The sequence below is a fragment of the Rhinichthys klamathensis genome, unplaced genomic scaffold, assembly GCF_029890125.1.
Source record: "Rhinichthys klamathensis goyatoka isolate OS25496 unplaced genomic scaffold, OSU_Roscu_1.1 h1tg000563l_1, whole genome shotgun sequence".
Taxonomy (NCBI): Eukaryota; Metazoa; Chordata; class Actinopteri; order Cypriniformes; family Leuciscidae; genus Rhinichthys; species Rhinichthys klamathensis.
This window is the reverse complement of record NW_026607029.1, coordinates 389,511-412,111: the sequence shown is the minus strand read 5'-3', so window position 1 is coordinate 412,111 and position 22,601 is coordinate 389,511. Positions and strand designations below refer to the sequence as shown.

At 38.3% G+C, this 22,601-nt stretch overlaps 1 protein-coding gene across 1 annotated transcript in view; it reads left to right on the top strand.

Moving 5' to 3' along the window:
• The window catches only part of LOC130073985 (protocadherin-9-like), a gene marked incomplete at its 5' end in the record, with an annotated part of 213,532 nt that overhangs the window by 103,813 nt on the left and 87,118 nt on the right, over window positions 1-22,601 (top strand). Inside the window, one exon of the mRNA XM_056239441.1 lies at window positions 17,915-18,116. Coding sequence (XP_056095416.1) covers window positions 17,915-18,116 — 202 coding nt within the window. The remainder of the gene's footprint in view (window positions 1-17,914; window positions 18,117-22,601) is intronic.

Sequence of the window (22,601 nt, the reverse complement as noted above, 5' to 3'; positions counted from 1 at the left end):
GTCGAACACATAGGGAACATTTGTTGTTTCAGAAAAGTGTTTGCGAGCTTCAGAGACAGCATAATGGTGGTGTTTCTACATCATCTATTTCCTGCTTGTTTTCTTGCCCTCCAGTGCTTGGAAATGAGTATAATTGCAATGCATAGACCAATATGCCGAGTCTCTCTCTCAAAAACACACTGCACAGACACATGGCAACACGCAGGCGGTGGGATCATGTCACACACTGCGGGTTTGAGGGAAATTTGCTGGCTGCTTGGCAACCAAACAAATGGAGAAAATGGTCTGGGCAATTTTTATTTTCCAGATGATTAGGTCCAACAGAAATTACGGTTGCTAAGATCATTGACCATAAAATTAATTATTAAGGCGGGAATCAATTGTATTTCTTGTGCTGCAAAATGGATCCTTTTTTGCAATGGAAGTTTGTTTCTCATTACCTGAGGCTAGAGGTGAGGAGCGGTTTATGACCTGTAATCTGCCTGTTATTTATTTGAGGTTCAGGAGCTCATTCATGTCAAGGAGGACACAATCTGTCACTGCGGGAAGTCTGCTTACTTCCCGAGCAATCAGCGAATGTCAGGTCAAACCGTGTCATTTGGCTCAGGCCGGGGTAATAACACTCATGCGCTGTTTCAGAGATAATAGTAAAGCAAGTGGGTATTTAGCTTGTCCTTGAAGATGGTAGCTCGTTGTCCTTGGAGACGGTGGCGATGGGTTGACCCACACATAAGTAATGACGTCTGCTGAGTCATCGCTCGCTTTTACAGATGCTATCATGGACATCTGCCACTGAATGGATCTTGTTGCATGTGTGTACGCAGCGAAAACACTGAGATTTGGGCCACTTTCAAATGTGGGTCTGAGTATTTAATAATTGATTTATAAAATAATTATGTCTAATTCCGTGTGCGTTCTCTCACTGTTTCGTGACAGACTGGTGAAGGACCGAATGCATGGGGATTCCTGAATCAAGTCATATTCATTGGAGAATAAATATCAGTATATGCATTTTGTTTGTTTATTGTCGTTCATTAAATTCCCATGTTCCTTGTGGATTTGTTTATTAAATATTTCAGTTAATTTGATTAGACTCCACCATTTCAATTTTATTATCGACATGAGATGTTGCAATAGTCTTACCTATTGTGGTGTATATCCAAGTGAAATGGATTTTGTCCATGGGGAATTGATTGGATGATTGTGGTTTGCTATTGGTCGATCTCATGTGAGTGACAGGTTGCCCCGCCCTCACGCCAGTAAACACGTCATCTGAGAAGAGAAGTCAAAGAGTTAATTTTGATTAAAGATTATGAGGCACATTCTGTAAAAAATAATGATGTTCACGGATAAATCATTTATAATAAACACTGCAAAATTCCATTAAAACAATAAGAATTTTCCATGTTGATGTCATTATGACTTAAATCTATTTCTTAAATTCAGTTAAGAAAACATATGAGCGAATATGAGTTAATAAAGTGAATTTAAACGGACTGTCAAAATGTCTGTGCGTTAGGATCTTTAAATAGCCATAATAACAGTAATATAATCTGACATGCAAGGATTTCTTGAATCTTACAAGGTTAGTAGAATAAACTACACTGCATATATTGCACATGTTCTTATAGTGTTTCCAGTTGTCAACCCACATAATAATCATCTGAGCATGAAGTCCAAAGCGAAGCGCGGTTCCCCTCACCGCATCTCAGCGGATTGGCTTGTTTTGCGTGAACGCATGTTTGCTGTGCGGGCCGCTCGCATACATATGCATCCACCGTTGCCTGCACACAGGGTCTCTTCACGGCACGTGCCCGCTTGGGCAGCCCTGTGACGGATTCCACTTCATCATCACGGCTCCCGGAGATGGCCGCGTGCGCATAAACCCCACTGCCTGCATAAGTGATGTTATTTTTTTCCACCTGCTCCTGTAAAGCACTCATTCCAACCACATGACGGGATGAGATGCTGTTGTGATGGAATATTTGAATTTGGAATAATGCAATTCTGAGTAATAATAATTGACGGTACTATATTCAGAGAGTGAGACCTACTCTTAAATATCCTTTGGGATTCAACATTGGGAATGTTTACAGGTGCAAATTAGTTTTGAATGCAGGTTGCATTTTGTTATATTGCATTTCAACTGCAACATGAAATAATCTGTATGAAAGTGGTTTTTTGACGGCCTATCAAACATGGTACTTCCCATTCAAAATATATTTTTAAGAAGTCTCTTATGCTCACCAAGGCTGTATTATTAGATTAAAAGGCTGAGGGCTGGGTTGGAAAATAGTTTTTTTTTATTTACTCAATGTTGATTATGAAAGTGAGCATGCAGCATTAGAAATATATGATACATCATGAGATGTGCAATATGTCTGGAGACATGGAGTGGGTCAGACATTATTTTGACCACTTCATTGAGTTTTGTTTTGTAGAAAGACTCTTTTTAAAAGATTTTTGTTTTGTATAAATTGTATCTTAATTTTGATCAATGTTTTATTAAACAATTGCCTGTATTTAATAAATAAGAAGCAAATACATTGAAAAAAAAAGTCAGAAATATGTTTCTGATGCTTATTGCTAGCCATGACCAAACGAGTGTGAGGTGACGGAAGCACTTCCTGAGGAGTAGGCTAATATTTTATCAACGAAATATTAAAATAATTAATCATATCTTATACACTGCCACAGGCGTAACTATCAGTAGGGTATGTGGTTGCTTACGAGCCCGGAGCAATCAGGGGCCCGAGTGACTGCAAGATATTGATTGACAGCTGGGGTCCCCTATCACATTTTACTACTTTTAGTCTGATCGCATTTTACTTTATTGCGAATTTATTTGAATAAATTAAATAATGACAACAACATATTTTACTGATCATTAAATACATGTTTGAAACGAACAATGATGGATTTTGGTGTAATTTGTTTCGAATTGGGACTGGAGAATCCCCGGGTCCCAATTTGAATCCCGGAAATGGTAAGTGAACATGCGTATTGCGTGCAAAACAGTAAAAATGTCCCATGTGTGTGTAGTTATAGCAGAGAGTAACAATGTGGTGGTGTGCCGTCACCAGCAGTGTTTTTTCATGTGTTATGGTGCGCCGTCACCAGTGTTTCTGTTGTTGTTGTTAACAACATACTGCCTATTAAAATTCAAAATGTGGAGTTTTTATATTTTGAACATGTGTTAAGCAACCTCACGCGACGAGTGCTGTTTTCCTGAATACCATCACGATTGAAAATGCGAGATTGATTTCCTACAACATTTCAATAAACAGTTCAAATTAAGACACATATGCAATATTGGCTGTTTTTGTTCTGTTTCAAATATAATAGTTCCGATCAAAGATCACAGGAGAATTATAAATCATCTCAACCGTGTTTTCATTACTGAATGATTCAGCATTTTGAACGAATCGGCTGAGTCAAAGATTCACTGACCCATTCACAAACTTCTGTCTAATTTTTGAACGAATCAGCCGTTTGAACGAATCGTTTGAAGGAATGAATCAATGACTCACTCATTAAGACGGTCGCCTGCCGCCAACTACTGGCCGTTTAGTGTTATGTTTAAAAGTATCATTCTTTCCAACCTTTATTATTTGTATATTTAAAACAATCTCATTTTTCTAAAGTCATTTACAACAATCTTATTATTCTAAATAATTGAATTTATTGATCAAATTTAGGAATTTCAAATGAAAAATGAAGCATTTAATAAGATTGGGGAAGGGGGGGTGCCCTTTAAAGGTGCAGATAATACAATTATTATATTTCAAATATCTGCTTATCCGCTTATATCAAAGCTGATTGAACACTGATGAGAATATTGCTTCAGAATAAATTATATTTACAAAACACACACACACACACAAAAAAAAAAATTCCGACAAGCACATGAAAAGGTTTATTGTTAAGCCCTGGCTAGTTAGTTTTAACACAATGTATGCTGTTGCATGAATTTCGCTATACATGTTTTATAGAGAATAGATATGTGTGTGCATTCTGCTTGTGTTTTATAAATGTGGCCTAACATGAGAAAATAATCATGTAAGAGGAAGTACTTTGATGTAAAATGACTCGAGGTGAAGTTCTTAGTCATGCCACTCACCCATAAGGCCAGATAAATATAGAGAAAAGGGACGCGAGCGAGTAACTAACGTTTGCTGTGACTGTCTATCTAAACTGGATTACCTTCAATCCCTGCGATTATAGTTCTGGAGAGGTGTGCTTGCCTGCGGAAAGATGCAGATTACACTTATTATACGTGCGAAGAGATGTCCGCGGGCACTCTAACATGTTCGCATGTGCCGATTTGCAGGGAGCTGTGCGAACACGATCCATCCATACAAATGACTCGTTCCGTTTTACCTCCCTAATAGGCTGGCAGATGTGCCGAACACCCTATCTGATGCTGGAAGCCAGGAGGAAACTGGGTAGACGGCCAGGAAAAGCAGCAGTTTGTCAATGCTAATACTATACAACGCTCCATGTGACGGGTTGCAAATGTTCGACTGCCAATAGTAATATAATTGAGCTTTCTTTCAATCTCAGGCTCGTCAGGTTGCCACGGCTGCTCGGGTTCCCCACGTCGCCATCGGCCCTGTGCGTGAGCCGGCGAATTAGGGTGGGAGACATGATTCTGCTTTTCTGTAAGCAAATAGGTTTAGCACCTGGCAACACTGAACACTACATTATCCCTTCATCGCTAGGGGAGACAGGCGCTTCGGTGTGAAAACGCTCCTCTCTGTCTCTCCTGGCCTCCTCTTTTGCTGTTTTTGTGACTTGCATTTTTGCCATTCTCTCCTTTCCTTGGACGCTTTTTTCTCTCGTAATCTCAGTCTGCCTTGGTCTGATGTGCGTTCCTGTTTTCGGGACGCTGGCCGGAGCGAGTGCAGTGACATTTGGTGGAAGTGTCATCCCCAGTGTCAGGATCCATTTTCTTCTTGTTGCCTTTCTTTTCTTTCCTGTGCATCTTCCCCCTCGTTCTCTCAACCTCTTCGCAAATTCAATCCATTTCCATTAGACAGCCGTCTGCCTGCCCTTTTCAGGTGCTGCTGTTTTGGAGGGGTTGGGAACGGCCAGGTCAGGGCATGTTCTCATAAAGGGCCTAACTGAGGGTCTGCTCCCAGTTAAACATGGGGCGCTGTTCAGCCCATAGAGCACAACAGTCATGTTCTGGAAGTAACACATCCTTTCATTTTCTTTTCCAAACAGAAGATAGCAATACTAAAGATAGATATATCTATAAGCTTGTGTAGAAACCACAGATTATCTATCTATCTATCTATCTATCTATCTATCTATCTATCTATCTATCTATCTATCTATCTATCTATCTATCTATCTATCTATCTATCTATCTATCTATCTATCTATTTATCATATCTATCTATCTATCTATCTATCTATCTATCTATCTATCATATCCATCCATCCATCCATCCATCCATCCATCCATCCATCCATCCATCCATCCATCCATCCATCTATCCATCTATCCATCTATCCATCTATCCATCTATCTATCTATCTATCTATCTATCTATCTATCTATCTATCTATCTATCTATCATATCTATCATATCTACAGTATCTATCTATCTATCTATCTATCTATCTATCTATCTATCTATCTATCTATCTATCTATCTATCTATCTATCATATCTACAGTATCTATCTGTCTGTCTGTCTGTCTGTCTGTCTGTCTGTCTGTCTGTCTATCTATCTATCTATCTATCTATCTGTCTATCATATCTACAGTATCTATCTATCTATCTATCTATCTATCTATCTATCTATCTATCTATCTATCTATCTATCTATCTATCTATCTATCTATCTATCTATCTATCTATCTATCTATCTATAATATCCACAGTATCTATCTATCTATCTATCTATCTATCTATCTATCTATCTATCTATCTATCTATCTATCTATCTATCTATCTATCTATCTATCTATCTATAATATCCTCAGTATCTATCTATCTATCTATCTATCTATCTATCTATCTATCTATCTATCTATCTATCTATCTATCTATCTATCTGTCTTCCATCCATCCATCCATCCATCCATCCATCCATCCATCCATCCATCCATCCATCCATCCATCCATCCATCCATCCATCCATCCATCCATCCATCCATCCATCCATCCATCCATCCATCCATCCATCCATCCATCCATCCATCCATCCATCCCTCATTATAAAGTATCCACATAAAAATAATTACACAAAGGCATGTTATTTAGTTGTTTTCTTGCCTTAAAAAGAGATTACATTGATTTAATTTATTGTAGTTAATTCTGCAGCCTAACGGCCCTGCTTAAAACTAAAAATTAGAAAACACTTCCAGAACTCAAGGTCCCACATCGTTCTCTCCAGCTCTGCTGCTCCTCTGAAATTAACAAGTCCTTTGCATTCAAGACCAGAGCGAGTCAAATCCCTTGCAAATCCAGAATGTTATGTGGTCGTTTGGAACAGAGACAGAACCCTGAAGGCCTTCGGCTCAGACTCCGAGGCCATCCAGTGCGAGAGTTCGAAATGTGTCAAAGCGGATCTCCATCATTCTGATGCATTCCTTCTCCGACCACATCTCTTTGTAGGGCGGTTAAGAGCAAAGCAGCGTAGGGTGCAGCACTTCTCTCCAAGAGCACTGCTGCTTCACCTCGTGTCACGGCCCGTTTCAGATGATGGCATGTCATTCAAGGAACTCCTGACACATCCTATCTGCATCTCTTTTGCAGCAGAGCCTGCGCTTCAGTCTCCTCAGAGCGAGAGAGAGGGGACCTCAGCATGTCGAGCGCTATTTGTGTAGCACGAGAGCGCCCATTGTACGCCGTTTAACCTCAGTAAAGAGGCCTTTGCAATATTTCAGGCCGTTATGAAATTGCCTCATGCCCCAGGTCTCTGCTTGGAGAAAAAAATAAATAAGAGGAAATAGACAGAAGCACAGACCTTTTCTGAAGACTCTGGCCTTTTCATCGCTGAGGTATGGAATAGGATGGATGTTTGTTGTTGTCGTTTGATGGGGTTATTTTTTCCATGATAAGTTGATTCCTCAGCACACCTGCACCCTCAGTTTGTTTACCTTTAATAAGTCAGAGGCGGGGGGAAGTTGTTTGAGTGAGGGTATTGTGCCCGCTGTTTGAGGGAGGTTTTGTTCTTGTCCATGCAGTCGTCCAGTTTCTATAAGGAGCGAAATCATATTTTAAAGAACCAATCAGCTCTAAGCTAGAATTTGGCAACAGTAATAAGACCGGCATTTTGACATTATTGTGTGTGTGTTTGACTCTTTAAGCGGCAAAAAGAACTTAATTTAGTACTGAGAGTCAGTCAGCATTATGTGCGCCCACTTTAAGTCACCCATGATTTTTGTAAATAAAATCCTATTTTAGACATATGGAGGGAAGCAATAGCATCAAAAACAAAAAGTGTTTCACATCGGCTGCTTGCATCTTTACTGACTACAGTGGGAACAATGTGATTTTTGTGTCTTGATGTGCCGCATACGTCCGCTACTGACTCCGTGATATGCTAATGTGCCTCGGTGTTGCAGATTGAAAGATGCAGACGCTCTTCCAGATCTTTAAACCTTTTCACTCTCTCTGAGGGAAACAAGACAGATGGTGGTGCTAAAACAGAAGTGGGGAATGCAGAAGTAAGAGGAAGGGTAAGAGGAGCAAATCAGTCCGTCAGCAGTACAGAGCGCCTCGGCCATCTTCAGTGCATCTACAGTAGTAGATATAGTTGTATATTTCAACACAGTGCATGCAGAAGCATTATGAGTAAATTCACAGGCAATAATAGCTTAAGGTAAAGAGGCACTTACAGGAACCATAGCGGTGAATGAGAGAGAAGGAGAGATAGAACAAAAGAGCTGAGCCGTTGTGTGGCCTGTCGGCTTGCTGAGAGAAATGAGTCAAGTGGCTCTGCATCGATTTACATCTCATCTCTAAAACACGTTCTCATTGAGCAAATAAGCGTTATTTCAGCGGGTCTAGAGTTTTTACCTCTCGAATCGCACTGCATGGACTTAGCGCCGTATGAAGTGCGCTCACAATCAATAAGGGCTATCTTTACTCGGCATGTGAAACTCACGTTAACATCGTGCACGCGGCGGTTTGCAGTCAAAACCTTGTGTGGAAATATTAAATGACATGATGTGGTGTTCACACGTGCCTGTTCTCACATTGATCCACACTGCAGTGCGTATGGAGCCGCTAGCCAGCTGAAAACGTCACACTAATGTGGTTAGATGCTCACCCAGCCTGGTTAGGCTTGTATGTTTTTGATGGTTTTAGGTTTAACATTGCGTTTACTAACACTGGAACAACATTGAACCGTTTAGCATTCAGCATTGGAACCTACCGTTTCAAACATGAGTACGGTTATGCAAATATGTTGGAATGAAGCTCTAGCAGCTTCAAACTCTTTCGTTTTCTTGGCTCCACCGCTGGAGATATAATCGGGTTGTTACAGTCACTCCATACTGAGTGAAGCACACAGTGAGGAGCTGTTAGCGTGTAGCTAATGCTTTGAGGCAGATCAGAAGAGGGTTTCAGAGCTAGCCTTTACGCCGCAGTGTTGAGGACTCGCTGAGTCTCAGCGCTGGACGCTCACAGCTGGGCTCAGCGCCAGAGAGGAAAAAGAGTATAGCGAGAACAAAATAAAGAGAGCTTGTTGGCGAAGGAATGCAGAAAAATTCAGGTTCAAGAATGTGGCAAAGTACAATTAGCCAAGAGGGAACAACGCTAATCACTTCGCTATGCTAACCATAGTTTCTGCTAAAATATCACACTTGCTACAGCTAATAGTGGTTCTTGCCCGACCAGCACAACTGTTATTATCACTCTTATTATTCTTAGGGTTTGGGTTAGTGGTGTGTTACACATCCTGCACCATTTCTGCTTCAGTTGTTAATTATACCTCAAACTGTGTGAATTTTTGACGATAAAATGGGCAAAATATCCCATAGGCTATAAGGCATACACTAGTTTGGGGTCGGTAAGGTTTTTTAAAATGTTTTTGAGAGAAGTCACTTATGCTCACCAATGCTGCATGTATTTAATCAAAAATACAGTAAAAACAGGAATATTATAAAATATGTTTTCTATTTGAATATATTTTAAAATGTAATGTATTCCTGTGATGCAAAGCTGAATTTTCAGCATTACTCCAGTCTTCAGTGTCACATGATCCTTCAGAAATCATTCTAATATGATGATTTGCTGCTCATGAAACATTTTTGATTATTATTATCAATGTAGAAAACAGCTGTGCTGCTCCATATATTTTTGTGGAAACCTGAAATAGAGAAATATAAATATTTTTTTAAAGTTATACATATCTTTACTGTCACTTTTGATCAGTTTAATGCTGGAAAAAAATATTGATTTCTTTCACCCAAAAAAAAAAAAAAAAGTACTGACCTCAATCTTTTGAACAGAAGTGTAAATCGAAAGATCCATATCTATAGACCAAGATATTAGTATTATTATTTTTTAAATGGGATAACCACCTAACAACAGCTGCAAAACAAGCTAAACAAATCAATAACAAAATCAAATAGTACTATTTACCACTGAATTCATAATAAATCAATATAGGTACATTTAAGAATCTTTGTTTGCATTTTGCTTGTTTTTATTTATTTTACTATTTTTTTTTCAGGTAGTGATGACTAATAGCAAGTTACTTAATTTTAAAATGAAGTAACTAAGGTATTCTGGCAGAAACTATGGTTACTTACTCCCCAAAAGGAGAATTCATGTATTATTCCATACATTCATATAGTGTTGATAAGTTCACCTAAATTACTTGTTTATATTTAAATCTGCACATTTTGTTGCACTAAGCCACTGAGGGGCTTCAGAAATGCTTAAAAAATCCTCTCTCTTTCTCGCTCTCTCTCACACACACACACACACCACCAGAACATTTCTTCTATTTCCTCCAGGATGAGTCTACACATGCTTTCACGCCGAGGTCCAAGTGTCCAGAGGAGCTCTGAGCAGCAAACTCAGGATTTGACAATGGAAACACAATGCGAGCACAGCGCATGTTTTATTCACTTCTTCTCTCAGCCTGTTAGAGCAGTTTCGGGTCTGTTCTTGGGACGCTGGGAGAGGAGGCCCACTTTAAAGCTGCAGTTTCATGAATACGTCGACCAGTGTGTGTGTGTTTGTGTGATGAAAGAGGTTTTGAGCTGGTCCTGTACAAAAAGACGTGACGCGAGCAGTAGGGGTGTATCGGTCGCCCTCATCTGTGCTGTAGCTCATTATGACAGATGACGAAAATCCTAAGGATGTTTTCTGTGACTGCGGATGACTTGAGATTGGCCCGGGCCGGCGTCGGAGCTGACGAGGCCAATGAAAGGGCCCGTACGATGAGAGGGAGGTCACAGCGTTCTGCCTGTAATGAGGAGCAAGGGGATCATTACGAGAGAACACATGTGCTGAGAGCCACACTACAGAGAACGAACCGAACGAGGCCTTCGGCGCTGCACGCAGAACCCTTCTCTTCTGATGTGAGCCGGAAACGAGGTGGAGAGAGAGCCGAGACTAGATAATAGAGAAGGGATGCGATTTAAGTAGATAAAAAAGAAGGGACGATGAAAAGAAAGAGGGCTAGAAAAGGCAATGCATGCAGCGTCCATCTTCATCTGCTGCAGTAGCGCACTCACACCAACAGAGGGCAGACAGCCTTTTATTATGACTCCAGACTCTGTTTCACTCCATAAAAACACCTCCATAAAGCAGGATATATATCTCCCGCGTATTGAGCTTCAGCAACAGTGATGCTTTCAAAAAAAAAGTGCCTGTGTGTGTACTGTATCTATATATCTAGTATTTCACAAACACTCTTGGCAGTTCTCCCAAGTTATTCTTGCAGTCAGGTTTAACTGGCTATTCTTTTCCCCCAGAGAAAAGCCACAAACAAGGGTGCAGAAAGAGATGACAGATCTGAGCAACTGTTAAAAAGAGAATCCCTTTTATTGGTTCAAGTATGCAGTTCATGTACATAATAAAGCCATGCGTTTGAATGAGTCTGACTGTCCAGTTCATATTCAGCAGTGAACACATGGAGCTGTTTGCTTCTTCAAGATCTCACTTATTGCATCAGTGTGAAAACCTGTGTTAGTGTTTTGAGGTATGGGAATTGTATAGAATGTAACACTTTATTCATCTGTCAATTCACTGTTTTTTTAATTTTTTTTAATTTTATGTAGTGTTTTATTTTGTTTTATCCTTTTTTATAAAGGCCACTTATAACAAGCAGCAAGTAATAGCATGGATTTATTGATCTTTTTAACCATTTAGAGTGTTTTTATTTTATTTATTTGAATAAGGTCCCTCATAACAAGCATACAGTCCATGGACATATTTATGTTTTATTATAAGTTATGTATTTATTTTATTGTCCTTGTATTATTTCACAAAGCTCCGTTTTTCGCTCTCATCAATTCAGTCTGCGAGTTCTAGGTTTTCTGTATTGATTTAGAGAGAGAACCTAATGGATTTAAACGTGGTCAAATATAAATATAGCTGATACTGGACATGTATTGGACAAATTAAGAACACATTTTTAACCAATTAACAACCACGGAACAGAGATGATGGTGAATGGCAGACTCTCAAATGTCCTGTGTTGCATTGGCAGAAGAATTCATAACCAGTTTCACATAGGGCTTAGATTAAGCTTGATTTAGGCCTTAGTTTAATTAGGACATCTAAGTAGCTTTTATAAACGTCCCAGAAAGAAAAAAAAAACATTACTTGTGTGCATCTTGAGACAAAATCATGGTTGCTTTCAGTTCAAACATGCATTTTAGTAAGGACAAAGCTTAAGCTTGTCTGTGAAACTGGGGGTGAGTGTCTTGAAATAATTCGGTTCTGTATTGATAGTTGTGTGGTGTAGGATCATCTTGATGTATTCTCGTGTGTAGACGTTGATGGTTCTGAAGAGCCGCATTGTTTCAGCAGGTGGCGAGGTGTTGTTGGATTGGATTATTTTCTCAAGTGTGCGAGGTTGGAAGCATGCAGTGAGGTGGTAGACGTTCCCTCTTTTTCCTTGAAGAATCTGAGCAATCGCCTTGCGAATGAAAAGCACACCGGGGCTGCTATGGAAATATCCACGCTGAGACCAAACCTCAAACTGTAAAAATCTTGCCCTTTTTCTTTTCATGTGTGCGTCTACCTACACGTGTGAGTCATTGCGTGGCTATATTAATCACTGTGTTTGAGTGATTTGCTGATTGCGCTATTACGGCTTTCTTTTCTTCTTTTAAGTGTGTGTGTTGGTTTAGCAAGCGCACACTACACAATGACACCTAGCTAAAACGAGCAGTGTGTCATACTGGATGTAAAAAAAAATCTTTCTATCCAAATCAGGGGTTCATGGTTTGATTGGTTAGACCCTTTTACTATTCAAAAGTTTTGGGACAGTAAGAAGAAATTCATACTTTTATTCAGCAGGAATGCATTCAATTGATCAAAAGCGACATGTTACGAAAAAGAGTTCTATTCTAAATCAATCTTTCTGTTCATTAAAGAATCCTGAAAAATATGGTTTCCACAATAATTTAAAACTGTTTTCAACATTGATAATAATAATGTTTCTCGAGCTGCAAATCAGCATATTAGAATGATTTCTGTAGGATCATGTGAAACTGAAGACTGATTTAGATTTAGCTTTGCATCACAGGAATAAAATAGTATATTCAAATAGGAAACAATCAAATTTGACTGTGTTTTGATCAAATAAACGCAGCCTTGTTGACCATTAGAGACTTCTTCAAAAAGATTGACAAATATTACCCACCCCAAACTTTTGAATGGTAGATAATGTAGGCAAAAATCATTATTCTCATGTTCAAAAGTAGCTGTGTATTCTGACTAAATTAAATGTAAGATGATTAAAGGAGCTGTATGTAAGATACAGCTGAAGATACTGTAGATAGTTTTGTGGCCAAAACTGGTACTGCAATCACTTTCAAATTACTGTAGAGCGGTGTATCCCCTCCCCCTCCCCCCTGACTCGAGGTTGCCAGATAGGCTGCAGGATCCAGCAGGAACGTAGGCTGCTACAAGGAGCTTTCAACTAGAGCAGAGCTGGCAACCCGGATGCCGAAACACTACTGACTTCGTGATTGGTAGATAGGTGGAGGGTGGGGCTTCAGGCCAAAACACAAGATGACAACATCAACATCAGTTGAGGGCTGCAACTTCACTTTTTAAATGACAATATCGTGGCCGTACTACTGTTGTCAGTGATATAAGTATTTGAAATGAACATGATTTCTTAATGTCTAGAGACACATCAGGGCCATTTTATGATTAGGCCTAATTGAAATACAGTTCTTACATACAGCTCCTTTAAGTAATTGTGGCATATTCCTAATCTCTATTGTTCATGGCAATGTTGTTCTGCGTATCTGAAACTGACGTTACTTTCACGTCTCTTATATCATGCAACATCCATGTTGTCTTAGCAGAAGCTTTAAGGTCATATAGAGGTAAACTTATAAAGTGTTTTCAAATCAAATGAGTATTTCATGTTTAACGTCCACACAGGTGTTTATTTTGCGCTCGTGAAAGGCCGACTGTAAATTATGCGTGAGATGTCCTCAGTGGCTGTTTTTTTTTTTTTTTGCACATTCATTTCATTGCAGAAATTATCCCTGGAAATTTCACACCTGGTTATGATATATATATATTGGTATATTTCCGACAGCATGCTTCCTACGGTGGGAATCAAGGATGTTGTTAGGGAGAAACACTGAAGGATGGAGGAAGCGGAAGGTGTGCTTGCCAGTGAATCGTCCCATGAGATCCAGTCAGAAACAGCAGTCTATTATGTCTCAGACATGTAGCATCCGACTGCAAGAAAAAAAAAGAAAAGAAAGAGGATACTGACCCTAAATGGGAAATGTTCCCGATTCGGACTTAATTCATCATGTTAAGAACAGAAACGGCAGGGAATGAACTCCAGGCAGATTTGTTGTGCCTCCGACAGAATTACAGAAGATGCTCTGAGGTTTTGTGACATTCTCTGGAAAGTTCCAGCAAACTCTGGTGCTAATCTCTACACAGAGACCTGATCTGCCGCTAAACCGCGATAACAGTCCTCAGACGGCGATGACTTTTTGCCGAGCAGGAGGCTAGGTTAAACCCAGACTTAACGCAAATCCATTAAGCACTACTCTACTGGATGTGAAGCACTCATAAGCAAGCCCTGAAATTCCTCCTTAGAAAAACTGACATAAGCCTGAAATGTAGGAAATGTAACTCATTAAAGATCTGCACGTTCTCTGATTTGTTTATGCACGCCGTAATTGCCTATTTACTCGCAGCCAAAGATGTCTCCTTTTTTTTTTTTTTTTTGAAAAGTGCTTTAGATGCGTCCACTTTCTTTTTTTTTCTTCTTTTCTTTCTTCGCTCCTGAGCCCCGAGTGAGGGAACCGGGCGGCATGATCGGGTCTCGCGTCTTTGAGTGGGAAACTTCTGTGACACTGATTCTGTGGACTTTGACGAGGGCAAACATCTTAGCTGAAAGCGAGTGTGTTAGCTTAGCGCCGGTGCCGTCGCCAGCGCGTTTGGCCCGTTACAATATAAAAACACGCCGCTAATATGGGCTGACAAGCATGATAAGCCATGATTGCGTGTAAATTGGCAGTGGCGAAGGTTTAAGCTGGTCTTATGCTAATACAGCAGTGAGTGACTGCTGGGCAAACGCACAAACACACACACATAGAGATATGCCCACATTGACTTTCAGTGTGAGGCGGATGCACATGGGGTCCTGTATTAACTTTTTGGGATTTGAGAAAATGTACCATACACATGTCTTACTGGCCATAACGCTGTATTTTGCACCCTTTTATTAAAAATATATTTTCGTACCATTGAAAATGGGATTATTCAGCTGTTTTTCTTTGCATATTTTTGATAAACCGCGCAGGTCAATGTGTCCCTCGAGATCAGCCAGTATGTCGAATTGTCACAAAAACAATTCCTCATATTTATTTTCTGGTGGCTTAATACGAGGAATATGTAGATAAGCGTATTTGTCCTAAAATAAGAAACTATACACTTATATGAGAAGCATAATTGCATACAGTTTTTTGCTAGATATGATGCTAGGGTAGGCATTGTTTTTTATAAGCACTTTTTGTTATACTGGTTGAAACTCTCTTCAAATCCTAATAGCAATCAATAATAAAAGTGGTGTAAACTTACCAGAAAGTCCTTTTTTACATATATACACACATGCATTCATGCATCAACTGATATTTAAAACATCAGGAGTATAAGCAACCATGATTCATTAATATCTACTTTATAATAGAACTGTGTGATCACATACCTGTGTGTTCATTTCATGCTGGTTTGCACACCAATGCGTTCTGCGTATCACACTGGGACATCCTTCAGGTTAGAAAGGTGTAGTATTTCACTCTGTAAGGTGATCTACACACAATATTGCTTTGATGATATCGTATTGTGATATGAGAGATTAATATATCGTGTGGTTTTGGGAGAACCCAAGCATATCATATGAATAAAAGGACTTGTGGTTTATAGAGCACATATTACTAAATGGTGTGTGAGACTAGTTGCAGTGGTGTCAATCAGACTCCGGACGGACAGTAAATCAAATGGAATATTGGCTACATTAAACAAGGTAATTGGTTTGATATAGTTTATCGATGAACTAATAGACACACACAATAGTGTACATACAGTATGTGCACACACTTTCAAGCAGTCTCTTTGATAAAGACTCAATTTGACACTTTAAACAGGCCGTGCCACCAACTCGATTGAGTTTATTTCACTTGTGAACTTATTCTATAACTTTTCACAGCATATCTTGTTATTTCATGGTAATTCAAGCAACGAATGACTGGTAAATTGACAGTTTGTCTCTTGGCCTGAAACTTTTTCCCCCATTAATTACTATAAGCAAATATTTCCCATGCTTTCTTGCATGATGAATTTGTGATGCGAGTGGTCAAAAGGTGTAAAGGTCAGTGAAATAGTTCTGAGGCCAGAGATCTGAGAACAGAGTTTGTCCAGCTAAAGTGTTCTGTAGCTCAGGCTGTCGCGCTGAAGCTACTGTTTTTTTTTTTTATACCTCTAATTGAATGTCACTTGCTTTCTGAAATGCCCCAAATTATATAATGAGGTCATTTGCATAGCGCTGAGATTGGCTGACCTTTGCTTTTGCCAATAATTACAGCCGAGTCGTCTAAGACAGTCGAAAGAGATGTTGCAAAAAAAGACAACTTCCCGCTCAGAAAGGTTAGCGGAGAGCTCCGTACTGGACTTTGTGAAATGTCATTAGATTTTCTTGGAGTATGCTCAAAATTAGCAAGTGACTGAGATCAGCAATGCAGAAATATTTTTTTTAAAAGCAACTTGGTTAAAACTGCATGTGTGGAATCACGTGGGAGAGGTTATGCGGACAGGCATGTTGGATTAAGCATAATTCATTGCATAAACGATCAAAAGCTTGCAGATGCAGGACGGTTCACGCATGCTTTATAGTCAAACCGTTTCAAAGGTGATGCCGGAAGCTTCACATTGCTTTGAGCCTCTGTGCCCAGTGGGAGCACATGGCATGTGAACTAGGACTCTGGCCGGGCCGTGCCAACCCAGCAGTGGTGTTCCTCTGACGCCTACCAGCGCTGTGGGCAGAGCCTGTGCCAACCAGCCGGCAGCAGATACCTACAGCAACTCATACAATAATACCGTTCAAAAGTTTGAGGTCAGGGTTTTTTTTGTTTTTTTTAAGAAATGTATACTTTTATTTGGTAAGGACGCATCACATTGATCAAAAGTGACAATAAATGCATTTATAATGTTACAGAAATTACAAATAAATACTGCTCTTCATCAAAGAATCCTGATTTTTCCACAAAAAAACTGTTTTCAGCATTGATAATAATCATAAATGTTTCTTGAGCAGCAAATCATATTAGAATTATTTCTGAAGGATCATGTGACACTGAAGACTGGAGTAATGATGCTGAAAATTCAGCTTTGATCACAGGAAAATAGTAATATAGATAATATATTTTACCACTGAAAAATATAATAATAATAATTATCAATAAATTGTTGAAGAAAAAAATATTGTCATTTAGCATACTTTTTTATCCAAAGAGACTTACAAATGACAACAATGTAATCATATCAATATTATTTTAGTACAATTGAAATACTATTATAGTTTTTATTACATTTTGAATTTGTTTTAGTTTTAAAAGTTGTAGTATTTTTTGTGTGCTTTTGTCAGCATTGTTATTATTATTTAATTATTCATCTTTAGTTTTAGTTGTTTTAGTACTTCAAGTTAAACTAAATGAAAATGTTGCTTTGGCAAATATCTAAAATAATAGATTTTTTTTTTTTTTTTTAAATGAGACTTCTTCTAGAAACATTTAATAATCGTAATGACCCCGAACTTTTGACCAGCATATACTTTATCTATCTCCTTCTATCTTTCTCTCTCTCTAAATATAGTACAATTGCTCATCTTCTCACACACATTAAATGCTTTTATGTCATTATTTTAGTGAACAACACATCATACCATTAGCGCTTTACGCTGCATTCAGAGCGCATCACTGTGTGCATGATACCACACGCATGCTCTGTAGAGAAGAGAGCTTCGTAATGTGAAACGTGACTTGTGTTTGCTGTGCTCAGGGACAATTTTGACCAAATCAAATCCAAAACATCCTATTTGTTCATTTCTATAAAAGTGAACAAATACCCATTCAATTTGCAATTAATAATCAATCCGCTGAAAGTGGCTGGTTGATTGAGAAACACTGAGACGAGCATTAACGCGTGTCTCTGTCTCTCTGCTCTCTGGTGTTGTAGTCTCAGCGGCGCGTCACGTTTCACCTGCCGGACGGGTCTCAGGAAAGCTGCAGTGACAGTGGGCTGGGGGACCATGAGCCCGTGGGCAGTGTCCCGCTCCTCTCACACCCTCTCCCTCTGGTGCAGGCGCAGGACGACTTCTACGAGCAGACCTCTCCGGACAAGAGGACCGAAGCAGACGGGAACTCGGACCCCAACTCTGGTGAGTGTGCGCTGAAAGATGTGTCCTCGTTCCTCTTCTCTCACTTCTCTGAACTGAACCCAGCAGGAGGAGCGCAGCCAGAAAGGAAGATGAACATCACAGATGATAGTTTTCATTATTCGCCTTCCCATTCAATATGTACTGTACGACAATTTAATGTTCTGCAATAACAGTTCCCAATGTAAATAGTGCTCTCACGATGCACTGAAAGAAGTTTGCACAAGTGAATATAGCTGTAATAAATAAGAGATGGGTAGAGGCAAAATTGCATAATTATGCCTATATTTGTGCAGAAATGCAGTATGCGCATTAAGAGATTCAGAATTCATGTGTAATGCTGTAAATAAGCTTTTTTTGGCAAAGTTTATTGTACTGTGTTTTGCTTTACACACTGAACTCTGATACTGTGCATAGTGACATAATGCCTATTAATCAGAATATATGTGTTGTACAATGTATGTTGATCAGTGGGATTCACTATAGATGGAGGCAGGAAATGGAAAGCCAGATGTCTCACACTTCTTGTGTCTGGTTAGGACTTTTAGATGGCAAAATGAGTCTGGTTTGTATGATTCTACTAGTAGACATTGTTTTATAGATGGTACACTGTAAAAAATGATCGTGATTTTAACGGTAAAACACTGTAAAAATGCTACTGTGAAAAACTGTTAATTGGTTAACAGAAAGTTTCCTTACTATATACGGTAAATAACTGTGATATATATAATGGTACATTTAATTTAATTTTACTGTAAAATACCATTAAATTTACAGTTTTTGGAAGTGAAAAAGAACAAGTCATTGTATAATTTACAGTGAAAAAATGTAAATTGACATTCCCACAATTCCCTGCGTGACACTTCACATTTGATATATTTTGTTTTTAAATAACTGTTTCTTCATAATTTCCTTAGTTTTTTTCTAATCAGTTATGTACAATAGGGTTTTATGTTACATTTAATGTTGTTAAATTAATGCTTATTGCATTTTTTAAATTTCAAAAAGTTACCATGATGGTGTTTAATGTTTGTGTGAATGACACTGTGCAGCTTATGTATATTAGTATTAACTTTCTTGTGGAAGAGCTGCTTATGATGAGCTTTGGTTGACCATATGACTCTTATCACTGCTGTGACTGTTGACTGTCAGTGTATTACAATGGAAAAAAAACAGATATTAATACTTTAAAAGGTCAGTATATTAACATTATATCAGATAATGAAATACGGTTTATTGCTGTAAAATTATATACGGTTAAAAGTTGTAAAACCTAAAACTACCGTATTTTTAACAGGAAAACTCTGGTAACCACAGCTGCCAGGGTTTTCCTGTAAATTTAACGTTTTTTTTTACAGTGTATAAATGGGTGAATCTCACATTTCCAGTCATATTTCACCCCAAAATCAAAAGGGAAATATTTTAATATTTTAAGATGATGAAGATAGCTATTAGGGCCATTTTTTTTTATTTGCGTATTTGTCACATTATTTTTGCGGCACAACATGTTCACAATCTAAAGAGTAAAATAATGATTGAATACTTTCATAAAAATGTTAAATTTAAAATTAAATAATAATAAAAAAATAAATGCTACCATAATATAAAATCACTTTGCAATTTAAATATCTTTAATTTTAATATTTTTTTGCATTGTGGTTATCAGAGTTTTTTTTTTTTTTTGGGGGGGGGGAGTACTACATTTTCCTAAAAATAATATCATAATACAAAAACAAAAGCTAAAATAGTTTAATAATTATACTCTTTCAGCAAAATATAATTTGTTGTTTCTTTTGATTTTGGGGTGAAATATGACCTGAATAATGCTCAGAAAAGGCCCCCAAAATCTATGGTTTAGATTAATGCAAAACAAGAAATAAAGAAATAAAAGCAGTAGTGTGTGCATGTGTGAAAGAAAGAGAGTTGAACTGAAGGGAAAACACCGTTTGTAGCATTGTTCATCTAAGCGATATCAACCACAAGAACCTTCATTCTCACCTTGAGGAAAACTAGGAAAGGTCGGTCAAAAGAAAACATCTTTGTCCTTAATTTGTCACCGTAGGGTTTGAGGTCACTTCCTGCGTGAGAGCCGTGATGGAAGTATGTGTATTTATACGCTAATGGTCAGTCACGTCTCTCTGGGCTGAGAGTGTGTAGCTCTATCGGTCTCAGCACACACTTGATTTATTTAGCCATGATTTCCCTGTTGGGGTCTCATGCGGCAAAGATGTTCAGTTTTTATATTTCCAGCGGTAGAACTCCGTGACCTACTTTTCCCATCACAGAGAGCCATAGATCTGCTCCAGCACCTGTGTCGCCCAAGGTCAGCGATAGTTAACACGTGTGCGTTTGCGCCTCACGATTCATTTGAGCGCGTCTGTGTACTGTATAGTGCACTCAGAAGAGTCCGTGCAGTTTTTTTGCAGAAGGATTTTTCATGCACCTTTCATCGGTCTCTAAAGATAAACGACACACACGTGTATCTGTGAGACTTTTCTTGCTATTAATATGATTATTGAAAGTGTGATCTAGTGCAGAGTGGCAAGACTCAAGTGTCTCCTTTTAATTTGAGGAGGAGGAGGAGGGGGGGGGGGGGGGGCTCTGAAACAATCATTTGCATAAGGTAGGTGATAATTGCTCTTTTTAATGGAATTGATGGTGGTGTACACACCAATTATCTACAAGCTCTTAAGCCTGGTAATTAATTAGCACACAAATGGCCGTGGTGCCATGGAGACCGGCGCATAATCAAATATTGGACACACACAGGGGCTATATTGGGAGCATCACTAGGCTCGGATGGCAACATCAATTAGAGGTCAGTAAGAGATGAGATGAACAAATCCAACTGAGTTTCTTTTACGTCCGAGATTTCAGTAGCACAGGGAATATGAAACTCGACATTTGCTACTTCCAAATCAAATGTTAAGATTTCAATGAATAGGTGTAGCTATAGACAGCTGGGATGGATGTTCCCACCAAAGTCAAAGTTTAAAGATGAGTCATTTCTGACTAACTGGCTGAAAGATGGACAGATGTGATCAGAAATGAACCCTGAGCGAACAAAGTCTGCTCGCTTCGGTCTGTGATATCGAGCCTTGCCCATTGGCCTCAGTATGGATTGGTGTGCATTGATAAAAGTCTGAGATGTTCATACACACACACCAGTTTCATTAATTAAGCATATCACAAAGTTTATCTAAGTTCTGCTGCACAGACTCTGAGAGCACTGCAGTGCAGCAAAAAAAGTTTCTTACTCAACTTAAGAACTGGCTTCTCTTTGAAGTGTGTGTGTGTGTGTGTGTGTGTGTGTGTGTGTGTGTGTGTGTGTGTGTGTGTGTGTGTGTGTGTTTACAGTATATGGGGCCTGGTAAACCCTACATTATGGGAACGAAATGTGCCCACAAAGATGGCAATATCCGAAATCCTTGTCCTTGTGGGGACATTTTTTCGGTCCCCATGCGGAAAACAGCTTATAAATCATACCAAGTGATGTTTTTTTTTTTTATGTAAAAAAATGCAGAAAGTTTTCTGTGATGGGTAGGGAATAAAATATACAGTTTCTACAGTATAAAAAATCATTATGGCTATGAAAGAGTTTGGGGTTGGTAAGATATTTTTTAGGGCTCTCAAACGATCAATCGCGATTAATCGCATCCAAAATAAAAGTTTGTGTTTACATAATATATGTGTGAGTACTGTGTATAATTATTTTTAATACATAAATACCCACACATGCATGTGTATTCAAGAAATATTTGCATGTATATACTGTATATAGACTGAATGTATGAGATGACTAAACGCCTGTGAAGAGACGATTCGATGCCGGCGATATGTTATGCCCTAAATTAATACATGATTAACTAATTGTATTTTTTCAATGTACATTTCTGAAATGCACTTTCTGTAAAGCTGCTTTGAAACAATGTGTATTTTTTGAAAAGCGCTATACAAATAAATTTGAATTGAATTGAATGTAGCCTATATATAATGTATATTTTATATAAATATAAACATTTTATGTATAAATAACATATTTTTCTTAAATATATACATGTGTGCATTTATATACAAAATAATTATACACAGTACACACACATATATTATGTAAACACAAACTTTTATTTTGGATGCGATTAATCGTGATTAATCGTTTGACAGCACTATTTCTTTTATAAAGTGTATTCAGCAATGACATATTAAATCAATCAAAAGGAGAGTACAATTGATTTGAACTTTCTATTCATCAAAGAATAAAAAAAATATATATCACAGTTTCCACAAAAAATATGAAACAGCACAACTGTTTTCATTTCATTTCACTGTTTCATTCATTTAACATTGATAAAAATAAAATACAAATTTTTAAGCAGCAAATCATCATATTAGAGTGATTTCTGAAGGATCATGTGACACTGAAGACTGGAGTAATGATGCTGAAAATTCAGATTTGATCACAGGAATAAATTACATTTTTAAATGTAT